Below are 21654 nucleotides of genomic sequence, written 5' to 3'. Positions count from 1 at the left end.
ATCCCTGGAAAAAAATTAAAGGGATTCGCTTTCCATAAACCAAAGATAAGATTTCATCGCCTTCGCAAAACACAGCGTGTGAGCATTTCACTAGTAGCTACTAGTTGATTACGTCATCAGCATGCACTATCAACATTTTGAGCACGTCACCTTTTCAACCGCGCCCAGAAAGTGTACGTTAAGTTAAACTGTGAATGTAAAACAAACAAAAAAAATCAAGAAACTTATAGTTGAGTAAGAGATTCGGAATGCAACCTTTTGCACCGATTATTAACACACTGATACAGGAATCGTTTGAGGCTGTAAACTAAAGTAATGTAAAGCTGGGTACTAAATGGTTGTGTATTTTAGTGAAGTGCAAGTAGCTTACCAATTTAGGCTCACAAAACGGAGTGTCCTGTTCGTATATAGGATTGTTAAGTACCGTTTGGGTGAAGTGCTGAGAAATGAAAGAGAATACAGATGTCAGTCGACCAGAAATAGTTGTTGTTAGAAGAAGGGACGGAGGAGGCTTTCTGTCACTACCAATGTGTGTATCCAATTTATCGCCGGGACAAGGAAGGAAGGAAGGAAGGAAGGAAGAAAGGGAGGAAGGAAGGAGGAAGGAAGGAAGGAAGGAAGGAAGGAAGGAAGGAAGGAAGGAAGGAAGGAAGGAAGGAAGGAAGGAAGGAAGGAAGGAAGGAAGGAAGGAAGGAAGGAAGGAAGGGGGAAGGAGGGAGGGAGGGAGGGAGTAAGGGAAGAAGGAAGGAAGGAGGGAAGGGAGGGAGGGAGGAAGGGAGAAAGAAAAGAAGGAAGGGAGGGGGGAAGGAAGAAAGGAAGGAAGGGAGGAAGGAAGGAAAGAAGGAAGGAAGGAAGGGAAGGAGGGAGGGAGGGAGGGAGGGAGGGAGGGAGGGAGGGAGGAAGAGAAGAAGGAAGGAAGGAAGGAAGAAAGGAAGGAAGGAGGGAAGAGAGGGAGAAAGAAAAGAAGGAAGAAAGGAGGGAAGGAAGAAAGGAAGGGAGGAAGGAAGGGAAGAAGGAAGGAAGGGAAGGAGGAAGGCTGGGAGGGAGAAAGGGAAGAAGGAAGGAAGAAAGGAAGAAAGGAAGGAAGGAGAGAAGGAAGGAATGAAGGAAGGAAGGAAGGAAGGAAGGAAGGAAGGAAAGAAGGAAGGAAGAATGGGAGGGAGGGAGGGAGGGAGGGAGGGAGGGAGGGAGGGAGGGAGGGAGAAAGGAAGGAAGGAAGGAAGGAAGGAAGGAAGGAAGGAAAGAAGGAAGAATGGGAGGGAGGGAGGGAGGGAGGGAGGGAGGGAGGGAGGGAGGGAGGGAGGGAGAAAGGAAGGAAGGAAGGAAGGAAGGAAGGAAGGAAGGAAGGAAGGAAGGAAGGAAGGAAGGAAGGAAAGAAGGAAGGAAGGGAAGGAGGAAGGCTGGGAGGGAGAAAGGGAAGAAGGAAGGAAGAAAGGAAGAAAGGAAGGAAGGAGAGAAGGAAGGAATGAAGGAAGGAAGGAAGGAAGGAAGGAAGGAAGGAAGGAAGGAAGGAAGGAAGGAAGGAAGGAAGGAAAGAAGGAAGAATGGGAGGGAGAGAGGGAGGGAGGGAGGGAGGGAGAAAGGAAGGAAGGAAGGAAGGAAGGAAGGAAGGAAGGAAGGAAGGAAGGAAGGGAGGAAGGAAGGAAGGGAAGGAGGAAGGCTGGGAGGGAGAAAGGGAAGAAGGAAGGAAGAAAGGAAGAAAGGAAGGAAGGAGAGAAGGAAGGAATGAAGGAAGGAAGGAAGGAAGGAAGGAAGGAAGGAAGGAAGGAAGGAAGGAAGGAAGGAAGGAAGGAAGGAAGGAAGGAAGGAAGGAAGGAAGGAAGGAAGGAAGGAAAGAAGGAAGAATGGGAGGGAGGGAAGGTGAGTGAGTGAGTGAGTGATACTTTATTTAACCTCGGAATTCCATCAATTACATTGGTTTTCATGAAAGCCGAGTGAGATTTAAAAATTTAAATAGAGTTAAATAACACATAAATATTAGAGTGGGACAAGCTATCAATAAGAAGATAGTAACATATCAAAGTCAATATCTTCCAGTCCTCTTTTAAAGGCTGCAAGAGATTTAGCTGACTTAATTGAATTAGGCAAGGAATTCCACAATTTAGGACCAGCATAAAGAAAACTCTTTTTTAAAAAATCAGTTTTCGGTAATGGTAAATTAATATTTAATTCACTGTTCCTAATATTGTAAGGATTTCTTGCCTCGACTTTGCAAAATCTGTCAGTTAAATAGGATGGGGCTTCACCAGTAGAAATTTTAAACATTTGAGTGGCCTTATGCTTAGCTCTTCGGGTTTTTAGATCAGACCACCCAAGTTCCTTTAAAACATCCTTTGAGCTTACATCATAGGTAGCCCTTAAAATAACCCTACCAGCCCTATTCTGTAATTTTTGTAATCTGGTTGCTAGACCTTTAGATAAATTATCCCATACCAAATCACAATAGTCAAAAGATGGCTGGATAAGGGAATTATAAATAGTTATAAGAGTATCATCATTAACGAATTGCCTTATTTGTCTCAAGCCCCCGATTGCAGATGAGACCTTTTTTGCCACATGGTTAATATGAGTGGACCATGATAAACGATCATCAATTAAACACCAAGAGATTTAGCAGAGTAGACACGTTTTATACTTGTATCACCTAACCTGATCTCAGGAGAATAGCCAAGGTTGGCAAGATTGTAATTAGAGCCAATAATTAAAAATTCTGTTTTAGTGGTGTTTAAACTCAGTTTGTTTGCTAAGAGCCACTGTCTAATATTTTCCAAATCATGATTTGTACCATTCTGTAATTCAAAATAATTTTTACCAGAAATGGTTAAATTAGTGTCATCTGCAAACATTCTTGGGGCTGAGAAATTTAAGCAATTGGGTAAATCATTGATGTATAATAAAAACAACAGAGGGCCGAGGATAGATCCTTGAGGAACACTACAAGGGATATCTGAGAACTCTGATAGACAGCCATTTAAGTAGCATTTTTGCTTGCGATTAGAAAGATATGAATGAAACCATTGATGTGCTGTTCCAGAGATACCATACATCTCTAATTTGGCAAGCAAAATGCTGTGGTCAACTGTGTCAAATGCCTTGGCTAAATCAAGAAAGACAACAGAGTTTAAGAGACCATTGTCAATATTGAAGAACCATTCATTAGTAGCATCTAATAACGAAGTAAGAGTAGAATACAGGGAACGAAACCCAGACTGGCAATTTGATAAAAGGGAATTTACCTTAAGTTAGTCATATAGCTGATTATAGATGATTCTTTCAAAAAGCTTAGCAATAACAGAAATGACCGATATAGGTCTATAATTGTTGAGATCATCAGTGTTATCTTTCTTATGTATTGGGGAGACTTTAGCATACTTCCACTGATCAGGGAAGATACCACTCGTTATAGAAGCATTGAAAATTAAGCATAAAGAATGCGATATTACAGGAGCAGCCTCCTTTAATAATTTACTTGTTATGCCATCTAATTTGTTTATTAGGTCGAAAACGCACTTAGCTGTAATGGACTTTAATTTAAAATCACAGTCAACTGACTTTAGATAGTCAACAAAGCTATAATCAGAGTTGGACAACGATGAAGCAAGCTTAGTTCCAACAGAAGTGAAATGAGAGTTCATTAGCTCACAAATTTGTTGCGAGTCGGTGACTGCAACACTATCAATCTTAATGCTATTAATACCACTGCTTTTGGCATTACGACCCATTAATTCATTTAATGTTTTCCAGATTGCACGAGGGTTGCCAGAGTTTGAGTCAATATTGGTTTTATAATAATTAGCTTTAGTCTCCTTAATAATGCAATTTGTCTTATTTTTGACTTTCTTAAACTTAATCCAGTCATCTGGATTGCCAGTCTTTATTGAAGGAAGGAGGGAGGGAGGGAGGGAGAAAGGAAGGAAGGAAGGAAGGAAGGAAGGAAGGAAGGAAGGAAGGAAGGAAGGAAGGAAGGAAGGAAGGAAGGAAGGAAGGAAGGAAGGAAGGAAGGAAGGAAGGAAGGAAGGAAGGAAGGAAGGAAGGAAGGAAAGAAGAATGGGAGGGAGGGAGGGAGGGAGGGAGGGAGGGAGGGAGGGAGGGAGGGAGGGAGGGAGGAGAGGGAGAAAGGAAGGAAGGAAGAAAGGTAGGAAGGAAGGAACGGACGAAAGAACGTACGAACGAAGAAACGAAGGAAGGAAGGAAGGAAGGAATGAAGGAAGGAAGGAATAACGAAATAAAGGATTGCAAGATTGAAGGGGAGTGCTACTGCATGAGCTGTTGTGTCGGCAAAATCACATTTCTCGTGCTTTGGCTCTACTCCCGTTAAGTTTTGGTTTGAGTAACTCGCTTCTTAGTTCATCATTAGCAACTCGTTCTTAGAGGTCATACCTGATAGTACTGCAGTGCTGCATCGACATTTTGTAAAGTGAGTGGCGTTAGGATCCTTGTAACAATTTGAAAGAGATGTTTGAACATATCGTGAAAAGCTTTGGGATTGGTGAAATTTCCTGTTTGCGCTGAGGCAGCCATATCCTGTGATACGTTCATAAAGTTGGTTTGGTTTACTCCTGCAATCTTAGAAAAGAAAAGGATTGTCATCCATTACTGTTTTCGAAATTGCGTATAATTGATCATACATTGAAACAACTATTTAATTCAGGGTCAGAAAAGCTCTGTTATATTTGATTAAGATTGCATCATTTTTTTTTTTTGAACAATTAAAAATTGGTCATAGGCAAAATGCGTCTCCTGAGATTTGTGTTAATTCGAAGCGTTGCTTATCAAGGAAACAATTTTACTCTAAATACAATTTGAAAACGTATTCATGTACTTATCTGGGCGCAAAGTGTTTTAATTCAAGGGTAAAACATCTTATCCGTGTCTCGTGTAATTTTATTCGTGCCTCTTTGGAATTCTTTTTACAATTATAGTTGAACCTAATTTTATTCATTTTTGACTTGATAATAGCGTTAAGAGAAAGTCGAAACGTCGTTGCATTTAAAACTTTTTAACTAAAACATATTAAACTTACTTTTTTCTCAAAGTACTCCACCAACGTTTTCTTTTCGCAGTCACAGGTGTTCTTGTGGAGCCAGACGGTTTGGCGACGTCCAACAGTGCATTTACTACTGAACACTCCTAGGGAATTAAAACAATCAGTGTATATATAGATATAATAAACACATTTAACAGCTTATCATGACAATATATTGAAATGACTACCTTAAAGATGAATTCCAGTCCGTACTGCGCAATCTCGGCTGCAATGTTTATGTGAGCCCACACGAAGGGAATGTTTACAAGCAAAACTAAAAATTCCGCGACAAACTTACCTTTTTCTTCATTATTAACGCCAGATATCCTTGCAGAACAAATAATAACGAGTAGAAGAACCTTGACGCTATTTCAAACCGACGTTTTAGCTCATCGGAACTTCTTGAACGAAACGAACTGTAATGGCGGACTAAAAAACGTCATGTATGCTGTCACCGAAGTGTAACGTTTCAACGAATTCAAAACAAAAACGTAAACAAAGCCCGAGTCTGCGCAGTACGGACTGGAAATCATCTTTAAATATCACTTGTAAAAAAAGCTTTGTGATAGTCTTTTACCTGTCCATTTAGAGTTAATCAAAGAACATTGCATGATAATTTCTCCGTGTTCTCGCGTTCTTGTCCAAAGAAAACCGAGTGATTTTTCAGGAGCACAGTAATCTGATAAAAGAGTAATAAATGTTTAAAAATGAGACACAGTGAAATACAAATCACAATTTCATCTCGTTTTTTTATTATAATTATTTTCCTTTTTTACGGCGAAGAAAAAGGGAACATCATTTCTCATGCTCGGAGTTGGTTCAACAGATGCGAACGAACAAAATTAATCACTGTTTTTGACAAACAATCCTCTAGAGTAAATAAGAAGAGCTTTTAGGTTAGTCTTAATTGCCGTAAACAGCCTTTTTATTTCAAACCATAAACAGCACATATAGCAAAAAAAAACCAAAGGACATCTAAATGTGTCCAAATCGAAGAAAAAGATGGTTCCCTGAATAAATTACATTTTGCAATTTTGGTACACCATGGGTTTACACCAGCAGCCCTGCCAAATCAGAGCCAAATTTGGTGGTTATAGATTTAATCGTTTTAAAGTTACATATGTCGAAATTTGAAACGGGCATTAAATGCGCGCCTTTGCCATACCGATAATTCTTTATCGCGTTGCTTTAGTCTCTTACAAGAAATCAGATTTTGTCAAAATAATCAATGAGTTACTTTATTCGTTTTTTTAGAAAAATAAAGACAAAGTAAAGCTTGCAGCCTTGATAAATTATATTGACGAAGGCGGTTTGACAATGCCAGACGTTGCATTTGTGATTTCAACTCAGAGAATATTGTGAATTAAGAAATATATTGGACGCCTATCTAGTAGGCTGGAAATGTTTTCTTCTCCCTTATTTGAACAACGTTGGGGACAAGCTTTTGTTTCACTGTAACTTAATAAGAAATTACCAGTTGCTATTCCTGAGTTTTTTCAAGAATGTAACGCAACGTGGTCTTTAACTGAAATCAATCCTAGTACAACATAGGAAATAGTGAATCAGATCCTTTGGACAATAGATTTATTTGCATTGGCAACAAATCAGTATATAGTCGAAATATGAGTAGTATGGGTCTAAACAAGGTTGGAGATCTTTACGATAAAACAGGGATACTGGTGTTCAATATGAAGCCTCTGAGATATCTTCTATCTTTTAGTAACATATTTATTGATCAGCATGACACAATCCCCCTTGAAAAACTTAAGTCGAAATTTAACACCGATGAATATCAATTACATTGAAAAAAAAAATATCTAATACCCTTAGCTTTAGATCTACAGTAAGCACAAAATTGCGAGAGTTTCAGTACAAAATACTAAATATAATTTTATATTCAAATGACATGCTTTTTAATTTTTTTAAAAACAAATCGAATCTCCTATATGTTATCTCTGCAAAAATGATGTTTCCGAGAGTCCATTTTTTTTTGGAAAGAGGTTTGATCCAATTTTTGAGAAAACTTAGGTGGAGCAGACCTCTCCAAAGTAAAGATTTCTTGTTCGGCAAGCAAGACCTGCAAGTCTATAATTCCTTGAAAAATTGCATAATCCTGGAAAGCAAGTTTTTCTTTATCGCTGTAAACTAAACAAAACTTTTCTATCTGCCCTGCTATTAATATAGAACACTCTATTGCGAGAGCAAACAATAAAATTAGATATCATTATGAAAAGTGAGAACCTTTACTCCCACTTGTCTCATGGTATAGAATATTCGATTATTTATGTATATTACTTTTTGTAGCGACTAGTTGAACTGCTTTAAGCTGCAGTCAACTCCCGCCTTACGGAGACCTGGTTGTTACGGGACCCCGTTAATGCGGACAGGAGTTGAAATCCCAGCGAATAACACTTACGGAAAATAACTACCGCTATTACGGACTTTCGCTATTATGGACATCAAATTGTGGTCCCGAAGGTGTCCTTTATAGTGGGAGTTAACTGTATTTAGGATTCTTTTGGCTTTCGTACACTTTGTTTTTTTGTTACCCGTCGTCTTGTTATTTGTAAATCACATTTTTAGCGGAGCTCCCGCGCGTGTCGAATGCGCACGCGAGCAAAGCATCCATAAGTAGGCAAATGGTAATCTATCGAACCGAGAAATTTTGGGGGTCGCGTACGTACGTACGCCCGTATGCACGGATTAGGCCTGGGGACGAGGTTGCCCGCCCGTGGCTAACTAGTAAAATAAGGAAATTACAAACAGAAAATTAAAAGCTCACAGGTCAAGACAAAGGGCGCTTTCCATTAGACCAAAAATTCTGGTTTGAGTTTCCGGAAAATTCCAGTGGCGAAAGGAACAGCATTTTCCGACTCTTCCGGTTTATTATGCACGGAAGGCAAAACAAAATTTGCATATGGTAGTGCGTCGAATATGGAAATTTCTACGGTGAATTTAAATAATGCACTGTGGCAGGTTTGCTGCACATATAACTCGATATTTTTTTAAATAAAAAGCATTCCGAGCACTGAAAAAACCGCCAAGAATGACATCGTAGCCTCGAATACAGGGACCTTTCAAAAGGCACGCAAGCAACGAAAACGTCGCCAACCCAAAAAGTTCAATGAGCAATACAATGGCGTAGCCTGCACGTGCGTTATAAATATTTGTACATTTCTTTGCTGCCGCCTGCAAAACAACAACGAAAACAACCGAATTAACCTAAATTTTTTATTTGGAGTTTCAAGAACGCTTTCGTAACTTATGTAGCTGCTTTCAGCTGCCCAAATCGCTAAATTTTCTGCCGAAGGAACTTGGGCTGAGTGTAAAATGGTAGTTTTTTCCAAAATTTCCGGAAAAGAGGACAACCTCTCAAGGTAGACCCAAATTTTCGAAAACAATTTCCGGGAACTTTCAGTTCCATTTGATTTTGCTCCTGGAATTTCCGGGGTTTTCTTTTGAATGGTTCGCATTTCGGAAAGTCAACACCTTCTGGATTTTCTGGAACTTTCCCAGGAAATTTCTGTACCATTCGCGCTTGTTCCGAAATTTCCGGAATTTTTGGTCGAATGGAAAGCGCCCAAAATGTAGACAACATGTAAAATTTCACAGCGACACTACACAGCAAAACAACTGAGAGGTTTATTATCCAACTGCTCTATTTAGTTTGTCTTCTTTCATGCGTGAATGTATCGAAACCTCGATGCGCCTTTACGCCAAAAAAAATGTGGCTCTCGTTCAATTGCTACTCGGTTAAAATTTAATTTTATTGGGCTCTGATCGCACTTTTTCGTAAAACCGTAAAATAAATAATAATAAAAAGTATTTTTATAGCGCCAAAATCCACTAATTGCTCATGGCGCTTTACAATAAAAAAAATATTAATAAAATGATGTTAAAAAGTTAAAAACTCTAAAAATTTTAAAAACGGATATTTACAAATATAAGTTCAAATGTACCTAAAAAAAATAATTATAATTAAAAAGCCTGTTTAAAAAGGTACGTTTTTAAATGTCTCTTAAAAATGTCAATAGAAGGACTTAATCTAAGTTCAAGTGGGATTGTGTTCCACAGCCTTGGGGCTGCCACGGCAAACGCTCTCTCTCCATATGTTTTTAATTTTGCTTTGGGGGTCGCCAGAAGGTGCTGTGTAGATGATCTTAAAAATCTCCGAGAGGTGTGATAGTAAAGTAACTCTTGCATGTAGCAAGGCGCTGCCCCATGGAGAGCTTTGTAGACTAGTAAGAGAATTTTGTAACGTTACGTTACGAATTTTGTAACGTTTGTAACGTTATTTCTATCGACTGAATGACGTGGGCGTTTCAGTTTGACGTAAACGAAGTAATGTTATGAAAACGCGGGAATTTCATGATGTTTTTACTTTCTGAACGCTGTTTCGATAGATTCTGTGTCGGCAAGGTTTAGATCTTTCTGTAACTTATACTTTGCCCCTTTCAGTCACTTAAACTTTTTTAAGTAGTTCAAACAGTTATTTTTTGCTTTAGTGAAGCTCAATTTTACGCTGAATAACTACACTGCATAGAGATGATTTAGTGTACGTAAAAAATTGTTTAAACTGTGCACACGGCAAGAAATAAAAAATCACCACCGATTTATCCCAGATAAGTCTAAAATCTGCGTACGTGACTGAGCAACCCATTTCAGTGTACCGATGTTAAGACAAATACAGGCAAGAAAAGTAAGACGGGAATATTTGTCCACAAAATATAATGACGTCTCTTTTGTATAAAGCAAAACGATATTAGGATCGTAGAACTATTTTCTATTCTCAGAAAGTAGAGAATAAACTATGAGTTGTTCTGCCTCGAAATTATTGTTTTCGTTGTACCGTAAGACATTTATTTTAACCATGATGGATTTAAATTTGTCTTGCACCTATGGACCAGCGTTTACATGAAAGCTTTGACCGCATATTTATCAAAATGGAAACATTGTAACTCTAGTAAAAATAAATAAATTAAAGGAGAGCTCCGCTTTTAGGCTTGCCTAAATCTATATATTATTGTAAATTGTATGTTAACGAAACTATATTTTTTTGTAATTTCCCTTTTGTCTTTAAATTGTCTCATTTTATCTGTGTTTCTGCTTTTCTGTGTTCCCATAATGTAAAGCATGATAAAAACGAAAATAAACAAAATACAAAAAATCAAAAACGCAAAGGCCCGCCGGCCCCACCCAGTCTGAATACGGTTAATTTGTAATTGAAAGCTTCGAGTTCCACTTTTTCGAAAAGGTAACATATCTTGCGGCAAAAGCGCAAATATTTCATTTTTCTTCGTCGAACGACGTTTTGAAATTACTTACAGTGATCACAATTCCACTCGTCTGATTGATCGTCGCAGTTTGGACGAAGATTGCATCTGTCGCCAAGCGGTATAATCTCATCACCACTTTCACACAAGAAAAGGTCATCCTTTGATATTAAAGACAACTTCCTTATTCCTAAAACCAAGATAATATCAATATATTAACAAAACGCCGCGGGTAACATTGTGGAAAGTTTAAAGAAAACCCACCTTCAGTTTTCTTATGTATAAAAAAAGCCGTGGTATATAGCTCGTCCGTTAATTAACAGTCAAATCAGTTTTTACTCCAGATCTGATCTGGACAAAATCCACCCTGGCCAAATTTTATGGAACAACTCTAGTCTTAAAATATTCTTACACACAATCCAAAAACCGTGATTCACCATCTAAGCAACAACTGAACTTTACACTGGACGAAAAAATGGATTTACTTAAGTTTGAAAGTTGAGCAAATATGATGCAAATGTGGGCATCTATATTTGCACTAAATTTGCTCAAGTTGTAAAGTCGATGTAAACACAAACATTTGTACCTGATGAATTTTTGTGCAAACGTGACGCAAAGATGACATTTGCTCCTTATTTACCTTCATTTTGCTTGCAAGGCAAATTTTTAAATTTCATATTCATTTGTTAAACATTTGCCTTCTGTGAATAAATTACAAGTTTACTACTTAATGTAAATTGAAGTAAACACGGTGCAAAATATATTGTTTGCACTAGGTTTACATCACATTTGCGTGAGATACATATTAATACCTTTACGGTCAAGCAAACGTGTACATTTGTTATAGGTTTGCGCCTGTGTCAAAGAAATAATTTTGCCTCAATTACGCTCACATTTGCCAGGGAGCAAATATGTGAATTAACCAAATTTTTGCTACCGAGGCAAATGTTTAAATTCAGTTCACTTCAATTCTCTTTAATATTTGCTCTCTTTGGAAGAACAGTCTGTATCGATGTTTCGTATTTTCACTTCCCAAGCTAGCCTGCGAAAAGCGAAGTAGCGGGAACGATGAGTGGCGCCGTATTCGCAGGCTATTCCCCAAGCTCACTATGAAATTTTCAATGATTTATCACGTTGTAAATAATAAATATGGTAAATTTTAAGCTCGGTGATAAATAATAAAAATGAATTTTTTCAACAATGACACGAGCATGGCCTCCCAGATATCAAGCATATCAGCCTAGTAAATGGCCCAGCTTACAACGAGTCTCTCGTAGCTCCGTTGGTTAGAGCGTCCAACCGGTATCTGGGAGGCCATGGGTTCGATTCCCGTCGGGGACTCAGAATTTTTCTTTGTCCCATGCTCGTGTCATTGTTGAAAAAATTCGTTTTCATTTTTTATCACCGAGCTTAAAATTTACCATCTTTATTATTTACAACACACTTGATGATTTCAACATTGCTGATCCTAGCGGTATGCAGGACGCGTGTCACATATAAACCTAGTAAATGGCCTAGCTCACAATGAGTCTCTCGTAGCTCAGTTGGTTAGAGCGCCCAACCGGTATCTGGGAGGCCATGGGTTTGATTCCCGTCGGGGACTCAGTAATTTTCTTTGTCCCATGCTCGTGTCATTGTTGAAAAAAATCATTTTCACGATTTATCACGTAAAGATCAGACTTCGACCATAAAAAAAGGATCCTGGGGTAGGCTTGAAATCTTCATCCTCCAACCATGAAAACATGACGACCTAACTCCCTTGCGTTATGGCTCATATCCCACAAGCGGAAGAAAGTTATATATAGTATACTACAGTGGAAGCTCTCCAGGCAGACCCTAGCTAATACTATGATCCTTAAAACAAGAAAACTGTGGTTTACCGATATTATTTATCGTGGTGTAAGATAGAAAAGATGAACGTTTATTCGTTCTTCTCACGATGTTATCAATTTGAGGTCTCGATCGCGACTTTCGACTTCAATACTGCTAGTCATCAAATGATGACTTCGATTGTTTGCGTGTCGCTTTTTGTAGCACGTTGGTTCACTGCTATATGTGAGAATCAATCCTTATTATTATTCCGAGTATTAAGTTTGGTCCATCGTAGCTTCACTTTGTCATCGATCGGCTATTGTGCTATCTCTGACGACGTCCTTAGGATGACACCTTATTTAGACAGCCACTTTAACCCTTTGTATGTACCAGTATAGGTCTATCAAGTGAGAAAAGAATAAACGTCTTCTTTCGAATCCCTGTCAGCTATCTTTGTTCAGTAACAAACTAAACAAATAGCAATACTCACAACGACAATAAGGACAACAACAACAGCAGCAGCAACGGAAGGAACGCAACATGTACTTCAATATCCATTGGAAGGGCGATTTATATCACGTTATACAAACACACTGACCTTGTACAGCACCAGTGCACGTCACTTGATTGTTCTCAACATAGCAGCCAGGTCTGACTTTTTGATTGGAGCTGCTGCAGTAAAAATCGACGCCATTTTCCTTCCAGTGATCGCCGTCGTAATACAGTCTACTGTTCCATCTACAAGCTTGATAATACAAAAAATTGTCCTTTAATATTCGATAACTAGACGTTCTTGGGGGAATGCATCAAAAGCGGCATATATTCTTAAAATCAAGGACAGTTCCAATTGAGTAGGGAGTATTGAAGTGCACCCTTACACCATATACAAGATGTTCAGCTGATTTTGCAACCCTATACTAGACTAAATTAAAACACCGAAAATCCCTTCCCTATCCCAGATTTGCTTTTCATACAAATGTATCACTGTTATTGTTTTCAATGGAAAACCTTTGTTCAGCAACATTGCTGTGATGACTATTCTATTCCTTTTTAGTGTCTCAACAAATACTGCTCTATTCTAAACCAAAACACTCTGATTTCTATACTCCTTCTCAGACTGAACTCTTTAAAACCCACCTTACACAGTGACACATACCAGAGAGAAACCATCATCCCAGGAGCCTATATACCTTAGTAAGTGCTTAAGATGTTCACCACGCAAAGAAACTATCCTCTACAGCCACGCGCATATAGCATGCTCAACGTTTCATTTTTAAATTTGAAATCACGAGTAACAACATCAAGCGATCTTAAAACTGACGAAGGTTTAAGAGTTGGCCGAAACGTATTACTGCCATCGACAAACTGTGACGCAGTGATCAAGATTAACCTTTATCCAACGCCGCCGTTCGGAAGTTCATTTTGGTGGGTCTGTAACATGCCTCATAAGCTAGCAGAAAAACTTACCATGGCACACACCATAGCTTATCTTCATAAAGGTTGCCACGTTACAGTCACTTTGATTGCAATGTTCGGTGAACGTAATTTTACTGCCAATTTGAGTCTTGGTAGTAAACAGCAAAAAGGAAGCCAATACAATCTTTCTTGAGCAGTAAATTTTGCCTTTGTTACAGCTGCACTGCATACATTTACCAACAGACCACGTTGCTCCCTCAAAGTACTGGATCGAGTCCTCATCCTGACACGTGACCTCTGGCAAAGGAAAAAACATATACTCCAAAAGGTCAGATAAAACATATCGCAATTTAAAAATATCGCTAACATTCCGTCTAAAGATCACGATATTTTCTCGTTTTTTTTTTATCATATCTACTCTATTTTGTCTCTGTACCCGAAACTACACTCAGGGGATGTTTTTTTTTTTTCGAATATTGCAGAAAAGACTCCTCCTGGACCTTTTTAAAAGAAGACAAAAAAAACGGGCAACAACAACAAACACGTTACCTGATGAACAATTCTGAATGTAAAAGTTTTTCAAGCAATGGCTAGAATTCCTGCAATGTGAGACTTCTGATACTAACTGACGGCCAATGGGACAGAACGTGAGGCTTCCTCGCAGTTGATTTGCAATCTGCTTTAAACCTGAGAAAAAAAAAACGAATCAAACAGTTGCGGCAGTATCGTTACAGGAACAATACTAAACTTATTGGGGACAATTTATTTCACTTATAATGCATTGTGTCGGAGATATTAACTGGAAGCTTGCATGTGCAGTTGATGTATTTTAAACGTATAGAGCTACAGATGACTCTCGATTTCATATTGAAACAACCAGCTTTTCTGTACAGCTGATTATTTTTAGCTTTGTTCGTGGCTGTGGTGAATTCTGCAGTTTTTATGATCCCCTGCATTATTTCGAAGATTGTCGTGTGCCTCTCTGTAAATTGTTCCATTTAGACATTTGAAATCCATGCACTTACTTAAGAGAATATTTGATAAATACGTGGAAGCAATACCTGGACACTCAGAAGCACAGCAGATCGCTCCATTGTAAACATAACAAACAGGTCTTATCATTGGTGGACATACGTTCTGTTGCTCATAGGCTCCAGGGAAGTAAAAATCACATCCTGCAAATTTCCATGTTTGGTCTTTGAGGTAAATTCCGTCTTCTTTGATAAATTCGACGCCTAGGTAAAAAAGAAACTTCATTACTTAATGTATGATCTTGATTCATACCTGTTAACTTTAAATGTAGTTCTTTTACAGAAAAAATAATAACCAATAAAACGAAACTTTCATAGGACCTGCTAACGATTTATCAACGAGAATCCGTACGGTGTCAAATGATTTCTTTTCTCTTTGAGTCTAGTCACTTTAAAGCTTCTTGAAGCTGCATTTTATTATTCGACAAGAAATACTTTTTTTTTACAAATCTGTCCACAATGCTTTGGATCGCTTCCCCTGTTTTCCCTCCGTTGGAAAGTATTAGCTTATGTCAACTAATATAAGGCGACTTGTTACCTTCACAATGATCTCTCCTTTCTCTTAAGAACTTTGCAACGTTGCATTGCGGTTGTTCACAATTCTCTTTATGAACATAGATGCCGGTATAATAGCCTGGGAAGTTAATACTCAGTGTCTTGTGGCATGATAACAGGCCCTTTTTGCAGTGGCAATTCATACACTGGGAGACTTGCCAACCGTTATCGTCTTTTATAAGGAATGAGTTTCCTTCATCGTCCTTGCAAACGACTAAAATAGAATTAAAAATAACAGTCAACATAACTAAGAAATCATGTTAAATCAATCAGTCCATCAATCAATCAATCAATCAAGCAAGCAAGCAAGCAAGCAATCAAAAAATCAATCAATTCAAACCCATCGGTAAGTAAGTCGTCAGTTTGTCAGTCAGTCATTCAGTCAGTCAGTCAGTCAGTCAGTCAGTCAGTCAGTCAGTCAGTCAGTCAGTCAGTCAGTCAGTAAACGTTTGCATTGTATTTCAATTGTTTGTTATTAAGTAATTTGTTAGCATAGTTGCTATAACACCTTTATTGTAACTAGACCAATACCTCCCTTTGGAGTGTAAGGTACAATAAAGATTTACTATTACTATTATTACTATAGTCAGTCAGTCAGTCAGTCAGTCAGTCAGTCAGTCGATCGATCATCCTAAAGTAAAAATCCTTCGGCACAATCTGAAGAGATAGGCCAGGAGTAAGGGGGGGGGGGGGGGACGTTTATCTGCATTTTAAAAATCGAGAGAGATGGACGGGGAAAATGACAACATGGAATATTTTTACTTGTTAGAATGATGTTTTTAGTTGTATGCATTTGTACTATATTGACCATTAACATAGAAAACAAAAGCACTTTTCAATATTGAAAGCGTACCACTGTCGCAGCCTTTTTCGTCTGATCCATCCGGGCAGTCCCGGATACCGTTACACCGGTGAAGATCCCGGATATACAATCTGTCGCTTGCGCACTTTAGTAGCTTTTCATTTTCGGAGAGTTCCCGATAGACTGCAGTAAAATAAAACACCCTTTTCATGAACTATATTGATGCTTTTCATGTTAGTATAAATTAAAACAGCTCCGGATAGCTAAATAATAAGTTAGTCACGGACATGTATAGCGAAAAAATAAAACGTTAATATATATATAACTTCGTATCGGAAATTTTAATAATCAAACGAATCACACGAGACCATGACAGAATGTTTCGCTACATGGTATTTTAGCCCAACTACATTCTTACAGAACTGGTCTTCCATTGCTTCAAGGACAAAAGTCTTACGGCAGGTCAAAGAAGACTGTGCATGATGGAACACTGTGTATACACGCTAACCAAACGAAGGGTAGAGGGCATAACTAATATTAATTTCGTGAAATATCTCAAACACTGCACCACAAACTCGTGTATTATATAATTACTTTTTAAAAGTTATTTGACGACACTACGCTCACAATATTAGCCTAAATGAACTTTTAACACATCTTTTTAAACAATGTTTTACAGAAAATCAGTTTTAGTTGAATAGAAATTATTTCCTAATTGCAAATGTAGTATCACTAGACGCAATACTATTGATACGAAGTGGTTGGTGAATATTTTAATGGTGGAGTATTCATAGCAGTGCTCCCTTAACTTTCTGTCGCTATTTATACCTAATCGAACCTTTCTGGTACGCTTCAGTGGCATATCAGGCGAGTTTGGTCGAGCCATGGTTTGTATTTGGCGAGTTTGATCGAGCTAAAATACCCATGGCGGGACCAAACGAGCCTGATATGCAGCCGAAGCGTACCAAAAAGGTACGATTAGATATTTACCGTACCCAAATTCAGCCAAAAATCCGGTTATATTTATCGCTCTGTTGAAGCCATGTTTGCCGCAAGGTAGGTACTGCAAATTGTGTTGACTTGGTCTTCAACACTTTTACCAAGTTCCTCTTCTGAATTTTTTTGCACTCGTTTGTTTAGAGTTTCATTCTCTAAATTTGTGAAAAGTGAAAACTTTAAAAATTCCGTCTTAATTTTTTCCGTCTGAATGTCTCAGTACTCATCGGCAAACATCGCGCAATTGGCGAGCGCGATCAAGTTTAGTTTTTGCGGGAAAGTATTTCTCTTTTTACGACCGGTAATCACCTCTAAATTTAGATTACGAGGTTCTGGTCTTTTGGTAAAACCTCTTTTCAATCCATCGTACAGTAGCACTACTTTACTTCAAAGTGACTGTGATATGGTGGCATATCAGGTCAGTGACTTGATATCGTAGGATATCAGGACAGTAGATCGCGCTTCTACTTGTGAATTTGGGTACGGTAATTCAAAATATCATCCACTTAAAAATCGCATTGATCTAGCCTAAACTGGGTGTAACAATTTGAACAACTTAGGACATGTAAAAGCACGTGATCATTAGTCTGCACTGTGACGTGGAAATAGCTGGAAAAAAGGTTAAGCTTACCTTTGCAAGTATGAAGGTTCTCTGCGCTCAACAGAATATGACACTTTTCACAGGTAGGAAACAATTCGACATTAAACAATCCATAAGTGATGTTGACATTATATCCGGTACAGTTAATACTTCCATTGATACACGAACAATCCACGCATGAGCTGTTCATCCACGTCTCCCCATTCTTACGCAAGTTCCCGCTGATATCCATACATACAGGCTCCTTCAGTAATTCGCAAATTACGAGATTTGGATCAATGCAGGTACAGTTAGTTGTCTGGTTTTTGAGCCATCGGTCGCCGGGCTGTCTTTGGTTTCCATGGTGATCAAGGCACGCCATAGCCCCTAAAGCGTATTTAATAGAAGAGGGAGCAGCGCAAATAAAAACAAAATGTTACAATCAATTAATTATAATGAAATAAAATTATCAATGAAGCCTTAGCTATGGTGGTTTGGGGGATGCATATGGAAGTTGAGGTTTGGGCTTAAAATAAGAAGAAAAGGGAAAAGACATGTAACGTTCACAATTATTCATCAAATTCAAAATTAATACAACTTCGTAAATACTCGATTTACCGCCTGGAGTGCTTTCCAAAAAGCGGTTAAAAACAAGGCACTCATTAAAGGGACTGTGTGAAGGTCTAGTTTAGTTCATTTTGTAAAATTTTGCCCGATCCTTAGTTAGAAAAGAAATTGATTTTATGGAAATTAATAACAAAGCCATAACTTTAGTGCATCAAATATGTCTCCTAGGCGTTAACTCCAATTTACTAATGAACTAGAAAACTGTTCAGTCTAAGAATTTTTCAAAACCGATAACGCAATCAGTTCCAATCTTCTTCAATTTTGGTCTATCCGTACCTTCTTTTGTATTTGCTGTGTTATTAAATGTACGTTATTAGATGTACCTTTGGAATCACTGTTTCAAGTGGCTATTTAATATTTCACGTATTTCACAAAATGCACGTAGTTCAATCACAGGAAGATAAGTCGAGACACTTACAAGACCAGTTCTTTCTAAGAATGATATGATCTAAAAGTATTCTGAAGCCCCTGTTATTGAATTATAACATAAATTGTAGCTCTGTTACTCGCGACAGTTTGTGACAGCTCATGTTCCCACAGCTTTTTTCGTTCTCCCAGACTTCAACTCGTGTTTCTATAACTCGATAGAAACACGGAATATGTTTCCTATTTTTTTTTTTAAATACTGCATATTATAAATTTTGGATCAACAACCTCGAATGCCTAGAAAATTTGGGGCACATTGTTAACCCTATGGAAAATAATGGAACTCACCTTGCACTCCGCAATTTCAAGTGAAGCAGACAATAACTCGAAACAAAAGTATTTTTTATTTTTTATATTATTATTTGTTTCTACTTCACTCTTTTTTACCGTATAGTTTCATTATTTGTCAAAGATTACAGACTTGCATCGAAAGCTCACAATTTTGAACGTTTTAACCAGGGGACGTTTTTAAATTTGATATTAAGGTAAAGGAAATCTTACCAGATACATCTAAATTTAAAACAGCTTTAGCTACAATCTTTCCGGTGTTACTCTCCCTAAGATTTGAATTTCACATGTGCCACCAGAGCAAGAAACATTAACCCTTACTTTTGGGTTTGTATTTCGAGGTTCCATAAGGCTTTGCATCTTCACTTCCCCCTTCCTCCACCCTCCCTTCGCCTCCCTTCCTGATGATAAGAGCAGCTGAAACGTTGGATAAACAGAACAAACCTTCTCCCTTCTGTGCAAAATTGCGAATAAATCTCCATACAAGTAGGGGCGGCTTCACCCCTCCCTCCCCCTATGCGTCCAAAAGTAAAGGTAAAGAATCGACGTTTGAAATGAGTTACCTTTCGTGTAGACAAACAGCGCGATTGTCACGAAACCAAAAATCTGAATTGCCTTTTTACCCATTACTTTCACGGTACAGAAATTATCTGTTAAAACAAATAATAATCATAATTATAAAAATATGCCGATTAACAATCAATCTTAATCAAAAAACTAAGGGAATTTTACAGGTCTGTGCTTGGGTGATCATCTATACTAAAACGATTCAAAGATTTCAAAAAGAGCAGTCGAAAAAGGGAGTCATCCAATTCAAACCTCATGCACATAAAATGCGTCTATAGAAAGTACGTGCTAGAAGTCTGCCCTTCGTGAAAGTCGGTCGCTAGCAAGATTAAACATTTAATCCGATGACCGACTACAGGTAAATCTGTAGTCTGCTTATTTTGGGACATTAACACGTCTTTAGTGTTTGGTCGATAAAACATCGCAATAATGTCTACTGTATTTAATTTATGCGAAATGAGGCTTGCATAATTAGTTTATGTGGTTGAGTTTATTTGGTTGAATTAGTTATAATTCCACAGCACTGTAACGAAAAATAGATAATGACATCATTGATCTAAAATAACGAAAACAAGTCAAACCGGTTATGCCCATAATTTATATAAAACCACCGCATATTGTTCATGAGCCTATGACGTCATCGGCGTTAATTTATTCCACCCCACGCTAATAAGATTCCTCCCCAAAAAAGCGGAGCAACCGGTGCTTCTCTACTACTTTTGTAAGATATCACCCACGGTCATTGTAATTTTCGATAAAAATTTCGGTGAAAATGTTTACCGACACATTCCTTTGTGGCTTATAAATAATACTTCACATGTTTGAAGTAATCAATGTATACACTGCAGTGTATAATTAATAAAGACGGTCACAACCATAACTTTGATAAAAATAATACACTTGAAACATATGAATAGAAAAACGTATCAAGGAATGGTTTCGTTTCGTTTTACTATAGAAGAAATTCTACAGGTTTTATAATTAGTATTTTTAAAACTGTTTTTATTGACCTTTTTACTTTTCTTAAGGCACATCTGTAAGAACCGCTGATTCAACTACGACTAGATTTTAATAAAAATAAGCAGTCACAGAAAAGGTTAAGGTTTTTTTTTTACCAGTTGAGGACGTTCTGAACGTTATTTTAATGTGGGTAAATGACGCCGAGGCAACGTGTGCCTCAACATTTTGTTTATAATTTGCTGTAAATAAAAATTTTCGCTAATTTTTCGTCTGTTCCAATAAATTAAAATGCCACTGGAAATGTTAGCTGCATGACATTGGCCGTTTGGCAGCATAATACTGGTAGAAATTTCAAACGATATTGGCTTTCTTTGAAAATTTTCAGCGACATTTTCCGACTGGAAGTGAAATGTCGCTGGAAATTTTCACCGACATTTTTGCGTCTGGAAGCAGAATGTCGGTAGAAAATTTTTACCGACATTTACCATCTGCCAGTAAAATGTCGATGGAAAATTCTGCCAACATATTGAGTTTGTAGGCGGTGGAAATTTCCACCGACATTTTTCATTTGGCAGTAAATAACACTGTAAATTCTAATGTCAAATTCTAATAAAGCATCCTGAAAATGATTTGACCAATCATATTCAATTCGTACCCTAAAAATTTATTTATTTTTGACAAAAATCAGCGATTGAAGATTGTTTTCTCCCAGAAGAATATTAAATATTTATATTTATATCTTGGTCAAAAAAATCGCAAAGTGTTTAATTTATGTTAAAACGATGTGGCAAAGTTAGAACCTTTTGAGGCCAGTTTTTATATACGGCATTAACAAAACAATTTTAGCCCTTACGTTTAGCTATCTGGCCTGGTGGATTGCCAAAATCCAATCCATTTTGAGTAAAAAGACCATTTTTTTGCTAATAAGTGGCATTGTATAAATCACATATAGTTTTAGAACGTGTTACAAGCTCTGAAAGATAACCAGCGAATGTATTATGATATTGATCTCGATTGATCGCCCCGGCTCTAACTTCCTTGTGGCGGGATAAAGTTTCAGAGCGCCTTTAGGTGGATAATGAAAGTGCTGTTTTTCCTTGCACTGAAACTTCAGTTCGAATATAGATATACAGATATACACAATCTTACTAATCCTGGTCTTGGGGCTCTAACCCTTGGACTAAAATTGCTTGTACGGCTGAAAATTTGGCGAACAACTTTTAAAGTAAGACGCGTCATTGCCCCCGCTCGTTCAACGTTTTTCGTTTTAAATTGTGTGGACCTTAAAAGATTGA

The 21654-nt window shown here is 37.8% G+C and overlaps 1 protein-coding gene across 1 annotated transcript in view; it reads right to left on the bottom strand.

Annotated features, from left to right (window-relative positions):
• The window catches only part of LOC144642897 (uncharacterized), a 112333-nt gene extending 94567 nt beyond the window's left edge, over window positions 1-17766 (bottom strand). Inside the window, exons 1-12 of the mRNA XM_078501999.1 lie at window positions 17543-17766; window positions 15967-16098; window positions 15097-15327; window positions 14589-14762; window positions 14077-14214; window positions 13579-13824; window positions 12710-12856; window positions 10352-10489; window positions 5604-5705; window positions 5024-5130; window positions 4381-4566; window positions 371-439 (exon numbers count right to left, since the gene is read on the bottom strand). Coding sequence (XP_078358125.1) covers window positions 371-439; window positions 4381-4566; window positions 5024-5130; window positions 5604-5705; window positions 10352-10489; window positions 12710-12856; window positions 13579-13824; window positions 14077-14214; window positions 14589-14762; window positions 15097-15327; window positions 15967-16098; window positions 17543-17744 — 1872 coding nt within the window. The 5' untranslated portion in view covers window positions 17745-17766. The remainder of the gene's footprint in view (window positions 1-370; window positions 440-4380; window positions 4567-5023; window positions 5131-5603; window positions 5706-10351; window positions 10490-12709; window positions 12857-13578; window positions 13825-14076; window positions 14215-14588; window positions 14763-15096; window positions 15328-15966; window positions 16099-17542) is intronic.
• Window positions 17767-21654: the final 3888 nt, after the last annotated feature.

Source organism: Oculina patagonica, chromosome 2 (genome assembly GCF_052425735.1).
Source record: "Oculina patagonica isolate OP01 chromosome 2, crgOcupat, whole genome shotgun sequence".
In the NCBI taxonomy this organism is placed as follows: Eukaryota; Metazoa; Cnidaria; class Anthozoa; order Scleractinia; family Oculinidae; genus Oculina; species Oculina patagonica.
The sequence above is the reverse complement of the archived record's forward strand: the minus strand, read 5'-3'. Positions and strand labels throughout refer to the sequence as shown.